This window comes from Buceros rhinoceros, unplaced genomic scaffold (genome assembly GCF_000710305.1).
Source record: "Buceros rhinoceros silvestris isolate BGI_N320 unplaced genomic scaffold, ASM71030v1 scaffold1386, whole genome shotgun sequence".
Taxonomy (NCBI): domain Eukaryota; kingdom Metazoa; phylum Chordata; class Aves; order Bucerotiformes; family Bucerotidae; genus Buceros; species Buceros rhinoceros.
In genome coordinates, this window is record NW_010416712.1 from 13,630 (window position 1) to 22,660 (window position 9,031).

Sequence of the window (9,031 nt, forward strand, 5' to 3'; positions counted from 1 at the left end):
GAATGCCCACAAGACACTGTTGGTTTCACATGTTTCACGCAGAGGCTCTGCCTCCTGAGACGTCAACCCCCATTATTCCCCCTCCTTTGTAAAAGAGACACAAATCCCTCCCCTGTGATTACCCGTGGGAGTCTGAAGTGGCTCGTCAGTTCCCAAGAGCTTCGGACACGCCGGGGCTGCTCAGCACAGGGATGTGGTCGCAGACTGTGCTGCTGTGGAGCGCTTTTCCCACCAAGCAGCACCCAACAGCGCCAGCAGCATCTCTGTGCTGGACTGATGGAAGGCAACGCTGCTCACAAACAGCTTCGCTGTTGCGTTAACAAGTCATGGCCGCTCTAGCACGGGTACCCAGGGCTGGTAATTAACGTCCAATGCAAAGCTTCTATCTCAGAGCAATAGAAATGTTGAGGGCTTGGATTCCTGCGTGCAATCCCAGCGCTGCAGGCTAAATGGGCCTTATTTTCTTTTCCAGATTCCTGAAAAATCAGCCAGGCTGGGCCAGGCTTCATGAAAATGATCAGACATCCAATCTCTGCTGCAAGGAAGGTTTTAGCGGTTCCTGGTTTCCCGGTTTTGTGATTGTGACGGTGACCTCGGGACAGGGCAGGGCGCCGTTTCTACGCCTCTCTCCTCCAACACTGTAAAAAGCGCTGGATAAGGCAGTTTTATTTTCAAATCCTGTTTAGTGGGTGGGTTGGATCACTTCAGCAGTAACTCTGAAGTACAGCTTGATCTAACAGAATCAATGGCCGGGGTAGAGAGAGATGGGTCAAGTTTCGGTCTTGGTTACAGTGGTCTAAATAGACACGAAAGGCCTCACAGGCAGTAAAAGAGAGCTGGATTTGCTCACTTTAGTGAAGCTAATGCGCTTTCTGCACGCCTCTCAAATTACTGCCTAGTTGAAAGGAGAAGTCTTCAAATATTGATCACAACGATGTTGGGGATGAAGCAACGTTTTAAAAATTCATGTCTATTCCTCATTTCCTACTGCTCTCCACCTGCAACTGTCCCCTCTCCTGGCTGGTACGGAGTGTTCAGGCTAACTTCCACCCCACACTGTTAGAATTTCAGTCATGTTTAAAAACACTTTGTAAACTTTCGTAAGTCTTTAGTCACCACACGCAGCAATCACTGGTGTTCCTGATCCTTTTAAGGTCTGCAATGCTATCAAGAATGGCCGTGAGTTTGGCTAGCTGAAGGCATTCAAAAGCAATCACTAAAACGTTCTAATTCAAACCAGCTCCCTGACCTGGAAGCTTCATCCCACTGCAGAATGGGTGGGTGCTCTTCCTCTGCCAGGCGCTGCCCGTGCACAGCTCCGCCCAGCTCTTGTACTGGGAATCTGAACAGATCAGTCATGGACCAAAACCGCAGCTTCCTCCTTCAAGACGGGCCAGAGGACCCTGCTCTTCCCTTGTCCCCAGGGACTTAGGCACTGTGCCCTTCTGTTTGTTAGAAAGAGGAAGAGGCTCCAGAGAAGCACCACCACCCCAAAAAGGTGCCCAGTCCTTTCCCACTGGAAGAAGGAGGACAGTAATGTCCTCTCCAGGTCGCTTTGTGCTCACCGGGTGTCCGTACTCCCGGCCAAATCCTGGAGCTGTCAGCGGCCAGTCCCACCGAAATCCAGTTACATCTCAATGTGGCTCTGTTTTGGGAAAGACTTCAAGCAGAAGTTGCCATACAGTCGAACCTCCTGAACTCAGGGTGGGGATGGTCTCTGAGCTAATAGTAGGAGAAATGAAGACATATGCCTGAGCTTAGATCCCTCCTGGCTGAGCCTACTGCTCTAACCATGGGGCCTCCTTCTACTCAGGCCCAGGCAGATAATTTTGCAATGAAAGCAGTGTGAATGCAGAGAGGGCAAGGCAGAAGGACTCACTATGATTTCTGATGCTGTCATCTTTCTTACACGTCACGCGTGCTTCTGCGGCTGCTGTTCTCCATCCACGTACAGACATGGCCCATAGCTCAGCTAACGGCCCCATTAGAGAAGTTGGTGCTGAGACACTGTCCTACATGGCAACATGGTGAGCTCTACCGTGGGGGTTTTCTGAGAGTTGCCTCTTAGGAACCAGAATGAGAACAGCCAGTCTGGGCTGAGACTTCTCCTTCAGAAAGTCCCCTGCGTGGCCCTAATCCTCCTATCAGTGATTACACTCAACTGACGAGGGATGTAAGGGATAACGATTATTACCGAACACAAAAAATAATACTTGGCATTTACATAGAGCTATTCGACTGCAACATGTTTTACATAATTAACCATGCTGGGATTGCCCTTGCTCACCACTGCAACAGTCTGTTCCTAAACAGTATTGAAAAAGCCCGGGAAAACCAATTATGCAGAGCAGTAAAAATGGATCTGTGGGAGCTCGTCGCCGCTCTCCTCAGTGCCCAGCACAGGGAGCACGGAGGCCTTAACACCACGGTGCGGTCACAGAGCGCATGATAATTTCATCGTTGTCATGTTAGGAAAGAGAGCGATGCACCACGATGGCGCATGGCTTGCGAGATGGCACTTTCCTGTCTCCTTTGGGCTCCTAAGATCGAGCTAATGCGAGTTTCACCTGAAACCTGTAGGCATCTTTAAGATTTCAAGGCCAAAGGAACCATTAAGAGAGCTGGGCATGATCTGCAGCACTGCACAGACCACAGAGGATCGAGTCCTGCCTCAAACCCCATCTTGACACCGAACAAAACTATTTCTTTTAGACAAAACCCCTCTTTGATTTCAGAGAAAGAGAACTCCCCACTGCTGTACAGTGGCATCCTACCATCAGGGATCTGTGTCTTGAGACTGTACCTCCTGGATCAGTTAACAGAGCCCTTTTCTTCCAACACCCTTTCCCCGGGCTGCTCCCTTTTCAAGGACTGCAATCACATCATTACCACAACTTTTCCTGCTTCTATAAAACTTTTTACATTTCTCAGCATAATGTACATTTCCAAAACTCTCATTATTCTTTTACAACTTTTCTGAATCCAATCCAACTCGTGAACACCTTGAAAAAGCGTGACTAGGTGCGCTAGACATGGTATGTATCGTTACACCCGCCGTACTGGAAGGCGAGCAGAAGTCCTCCAAATAATGCTTTCCCCACGCCTTCGCTATACTGAAACCAGATTAGTATTTACTGCTAACGTCTTACTGTTAGTAATTTTTACATTTTCACTGAGCAGAGTTAAGTTAGAGAGTGGAAGTTCTAGTGCTGTTTGATATAAGCAATGACATTAAAGACTTTACCTGTATTTTCCATGGCTCGCTCACAATGCTCTTGTCAGTAACTGATGCCTTCTTGTATTCGATAATAGGATTGGAGGAGAAAATGATTAACAGTTGTGATGGCTTAGCAACTTCTCCTGTTTCAGAAGAAGTCTCCTTTTAAAGGGAACCGAAGAACCTTCCGCACGCAGCTGTTGGGGCACAGGACTGGAAAGCTCATAGCCCTTTTGCTGGACCTGAGCTGGTTGTCTTTCATATGCAGCTCTGTTGCCATCAGCCTGCCGTGCTCACTACAGACAAATCCAAAGATCCACCTGGAGTATGGCCAACCAGTTCTTCTGCTCTGTTAGTGACCCTAAGTTTGTAATTTTCAGAACTTTTGTTAGCAGCCTGCCACTCTTGTTATCCTGGATCATACAGGGGAGGGTATGTCAGTCTTGACACTACCAGACTGAAAGATGTTCAGGATTTCAGCCCAAATGGCAACAGAGGAAGCAAAGGGTGAATGAGCAGGTCTGTTGTTGTGGGTGGCCTACCCACCACCTCAAATAGTTCATATAACCTTGGACACATTGGGAGAGGTTATCGTCTTTGGCCAATTTCAGTCATCAGAGGCAAGAATAAAGCCCTGCCTGGCTGCACCATGCCAGCGCCTCCAGAAGAGAATTTGAGAAAGCTCTGCAAGATTTTTTGTGTGAAGCGAAGGCAGTTCAAGTGCTTCTGCTTCTTCCTAAAGCAGAAGAAAAGTTGAAACACTTTTCCTCATTCAAGAAGCAGAGAAAATCGAATCAGAAAGATTGTCCCCAGGAGAACCAGTTGAACTGAATGGGAAAAGAAAAGGACAGAGCTAATAAACCTGAGCTGTCAGTGATGGTGTTTTCCTCAGCAAGCCAGAGAAGGACGACAGGAGGAAGCCAGCTATAGTGTTCACCATCCTCACGAGACAAACGCTGGCCAAGTGCTGCTGGAGAACCAGAACGATGCAGCAGCAGTGGCAACATAGCGAAAAGCATTGCCAGCCCATCTGTGATGGAGGATGGCTGAATCCTGCTGGGAGAAATGTCCTGGCTTTAGCGGGAGGTTGTAAACACCATGGCTGGCTTCCGTTTTGACTACACTAGCGGAAACCAACCACAGCAATGAAAGGAGACAGGACAGAAATGAAAAGGGATTGAGGTGGTTCTTGGCTATTACGCTGTTCTTTAAAGAGAAGGTACTGCTGTTTCCCTGTCTGACCATCTCCTTCATTCTTCATGCAGCACAGAACTAACTGTATGATACTGAGGTGTCAACACACTATACAATTTTAAAAGAAAAAAGCCATCCTGGTCAAAGGAGAAATAAATAACAATTACCATTTGTGACAAGAAGCAAAGAGTTCGGTTGCTCACGTGCTGACCAGGTGGGAGGAAAAGAATGGCTCAGGATCTGGAGGTTTAATTAGGTTCACACCCAGAACATGCCGTAACAGCAGCCAGAGTGTAAAGAGGAATAAAAAAAAAGTTCAGACTTACATCGGTTTGAATGATGCTCCATGCATTAGTCAGGCCAATGTTTCCATCTGTCCCGTACAAATGAAGCCCCTTCTTCAGGTCCTGCTGGGCATACTTGTCAATCTAAAACCAACCACAAAAGTCACAACAGTCAGAATTCGCCGAGTACCACATTTCCGAATCATGGTGGGTGGAGCAGGGAGATGCTGGACCACAGCCCAATATTAAACAAAGAAAACATTAACCAACACTTCCTAAAGCGTTTCTCCAGGAGAGCTGGTGCCTGTCAGAGGCACAAGCACATGAGGAGCTCCTGTTCAGAGCTAATGCTCACGTTTCCCATCGCAGACCTCCAGAACATCTTTTCCCTGCTCACTTAACCTCTAAAGTACTATAGAGAGACTGGATTCAGTTTGATCACACTTTTTTTTGCAGATGAGACTAATATATATGAAAACATCCATCTACACACAGTATTTTTCCCCCCTGCTTTTCCTTTTACCTGGAGAAGACGTACTAGCAAGCAACTCGCTGAGGCAAAATGAGAGCAAGTCCTCTCTTCCCCATAAAATGAACCACTTTTTCCCTGAACAATGACTGCAGGACCTTACACAACATCGAGTCCCTTGACACCAGGTCACATGCAGTGTATAACCTGTTATTATTTGCTGTTTTGAAAAGAAAGTGCCTGTTTGGATCTTGCTTGCAAGAGGATCTGAGCTTTTCATAACCCAGTGTGTGTCATTTCCCTCTCTCTCACCGCTGTGCAGGTTGTGACTCTGAAAGAGGCTGACACGTGCTGTGAAACCTCACGCAGTTTTATGCACCTACGTACACAGACAGAGCTTTATATTTATTTGCCTGATTGTAAATGTGGGATTTCACATGGTTCTCGTCTACTGAAGTTTCTAAGCGACCTCCTAACCCAGTGAGCTGTAAACACACTGACGAGTGCTGCTCTCAGAGGAGCAGCAGATTTCAAACCTCTTTTTCACAGAGCTGCTCTTAAAGCACTGACTCTCTCCTCTTCGCTTACACTGGGGACAAACAGGTCTTCACCATCACCCAGCACCAACCCTGTGCAGCACAGCCAAGTCCGCCGCCCTTTGGAGAGAGGGCAGGCAGGCCCCAGCCTCTGCTCTCCTGACGCTGGTGGAAGGAGGTTCAGGAAGCCGCCCGCTGTCTGTGTCTCCCCTGTTTCTGGCCAGTTACCTAGAGTCTTTTTTATTAATGTGTTCTCTTGCATGAATTAATCAGTCTTGGACTTCGAAGAGCACAGATAATACTAAACAAAACCAATTCCGTCACTCAGGCTGCGAGGAGCTCAGTGTCTACGTGCAGCCCTTTAGAAAAACACTGACCTCTGCTTGAATAACCTGTGTACAGGGTTGTAAGACGGATTTTTTTTCCCCTAACTGAAGTGCTGCTTGAAGCTCCAGACACGCGATTCCTACCGGCTTTGACCAAAGAGGGTAAGTAAAACTCGACACCTATTTGTGGGGCATACCTGCGAAATGCTCCTCCAGGTCATTCTGTTTCCTGCCAACCCTGGTTGTGTTTCTTCAAAACATTTTTAGAATAGCAGAAACTTTTCAATATGCCATTACTCTGACTGTATATTAGATTTAAATTAAAACTCACAAACTACCCCCAGCTGTCTCTTCTGCCTTCAATTTGAGATTTTCAAAAGACGATCTTTCTGAAAATGAAATGCTGCACCTCAGTGATTCATTATGTCCCCTGACAAGTGATGTCACCCAGCATTCACCAGCCTGTCAGCTGCTCTTGTTTGTGCTACCAGTCCTCGGCCAGGCAAAACGTCTATCACAGAGCAGGGACTGTAAGTACTACATTAAATATTCTGCAACGTGAGTCCGCTGCGTCCTCCCATACGCAAGCCAAGCCCTTCTCAAAGCACAACTCCAGTGACGGAGCACAATGAAGCATAAAAAACCGCTCTCAGCAGGCAAACGGCTGCTCTAAATGAGATGCCTATTTTTAGTCATGTGGAACGCCAGACATTTCCTTAGCAGAAAGAGTTTCTGAGAGATTAGGAAGGAAGAACCTTTTATCAATCAAAGTGAAGCAGAGAAAAATTCTTTTCCTCCTTGGGATTCACTGGTCAACAGATAAGAGTGTAATCCTCAAGCTGGCACCCCGTCTCCCCGTCACCTCCTATGACTGCTGGCTTCAGACACACGGGGGGCTGTCTCATGCTGACTAGCGCCACCAGATATCCAGGGTGTTTCCACCAGCACAAGGTCAGTGTGTCCCGTGGCTTAGTGCGGTGACCTGCTACAACCCCCGACTGCAAGAGAAACGCTTCCTGAGTGGGGCGTACGTGTTCCTGGCACTTGAGCTGCGCTAAGATCCTGTTCCCACTGCAATGAGCACAAATGTTTTCTCACTGAGTTCCATTAGGCCCAAATTTGGCTCTTAAATCTCTCATTGTCTGATTAAAAAGACTTTCTAAAGAGCATGTACGACTCTAAGGTGCACAGGTCATGTGCAGAGAGGTTCAGCCTGTGAATGAACCTCGGTGTTTGAACGAGAGAAGAGTGAGCTACAAGAGATGCAGAAGAACTGCAGAGGAACTGCCTCGGAGGTCAGGAAAAGAGGCTGAAAGCAGCTGATGCAGTGAGGGAGAAAGGGCAGGGACCTACTGGAGCCAGCTGTGACAAAACATCCCTTAAAAAACCTGACTTAAGCTGGCATATAAATCCAGGGCAAATTAAAAAGTGGTTCCTTCTTAATCTGTATTCCCTCGAGACAGCTACTTAGGCTGTAGCGATTTACATGTAAGGCTTGTTTCACTATCAGCCTTGTCCCCTCGTTCTTTCAGAAGCCTCCAAGCAGAATCGTGGCTGGCTGGCTGACAAGCCCAGCTGCAGGAGCCAGCATCCTTCAAGAGGACCAAGTGCTGTCACACTCCACTTTGCCTCCTTGAATAAGACAAGCCAGGAATAATTGAGACTGAGAGAAAAACTGTGTAAGAGCAGCAACAACAAAAACCCTGCTTAGTACAGACACGCTGAAAGCACTACATAAACATCTTGCACTGCGAAAACGCAATGAGGCTCATAATTGCTTCCATCTCTGTACCACAGATGGTGGATTGCAGTAGCCTTCTCGGTTCCTGGGGATGGTTTGACAGATCTCTCACTCTCTGTTTAAACGAAAGGCTCTGGAGTTTATCTACTTACTGTTCAGGCATGAAATGGGAGACAAGTACTGCTCCCTGAGAAGCCCAGTGCTGTCGTTTCGCTGCTGAAAAGAGGAGCAAGTGCTTTGGAGCAAAACTTCTTGTGTAAACAAGAAAGTTCCCTCTGTGCAGGACACAGGTGTTATCAGTATTTACAGGTAACATGAAGCAAGACTTTGATTAAACTGAAGCTATACCTCTACTGAAGAGACAAAGTCCTTCCCCTGTCCCAGCACAGCGAGAGGGAAGGTGGCTTTGCTGTAATTCTGTCTGGAAGAAAGACCAAGAGGAGGCTCCTGGGGAGATCCTTACAAACTCCTTTTCAACTTGCTGACAGAGCGAGGTTGTTGCTGAGATTCCGGCGCAGCCTTTAGGCCAAGGCCAGAGGATGCCAGCAGCATCCCCAGCTTTCTAACCAGCAGGTAAATGGAGACTTTTAATTTCAAGCTTCAGTGCTTCCCTACCACATCATGAACAAAAACTCCACCCAACAAGCCCCCTAAACTGGACAAAGCCTCTCAGCAGCATTGCAATATCAGTAAGTAAATATTCCCGACCTTTCTGGTGATTGCTTCCCCCACCTCACCGCTCCTCCACCAGAATACGAGAAGCTGTAAGGAAATGACAAAATATCCAATAGTTTCCCACCGGGCAAAACTTTTAATTTAACGCCTTAATAATCATTCTCTACAAAGAGCGGGGAGCGGGAAATCGAATGTAAACAGAAAGTGCCTAATCTATAAGGTCATTTGTGGGAGCCCTCTTGCCTGCTAAGAAGGGATGGGATTGATTGTACCAACAGGGAAGGCTTGTTTTAAATGAGATGTCCGCCAGAAGCTGAGAGCAGAACGTGCTCTCCTCACCACTGGAATCTTCCTTACACCATCTGCCTCTAAAGAGCAACCTCGTGAGATTTTAGTAACTAAGAGATATTGCAAGAGTTTTGCTCATGCTTGGCAGTTAGCAGACAATCCACCCGTTTCTTGACAGTGCCACCAGTGTCACACAGCATCGCCAGGACTCCTTGCTCCGCTCTGTGGATTCCCACTTCCTCCCTGAATGTGAGACAACTCCAGGACGTCGCTTCCTTAAACACAGCAAACCACTTCTTAG

The 9,031-nt window shown here is 47.3% G+C and overlaps 1 protein-coding gene across 1 annotated transcript in view; it reads right to left on the minus strand.

The window, feature by feature from the left end:
* The window catches only part of TSPAN4 (tetraspanin 4), a gene marked incomplete at its 5' end in the record, with an annotated part of 65,124 nt that overhangs the window by 8,704 nt on the left and 47,389 nt on the right, over nt 1–9,031 (minus strand). Inside the window, one exon of the mRNA XM_010137887.1 lies at nt 4,738–4,839. Within this exon, the coding sequence (XP_010136189.1) occupies nt 4,738–4,839 (102 nt within the window). The remainder of the gene's footprint in view (nt 1–4,737; nt 4,840–9,031) is intronic.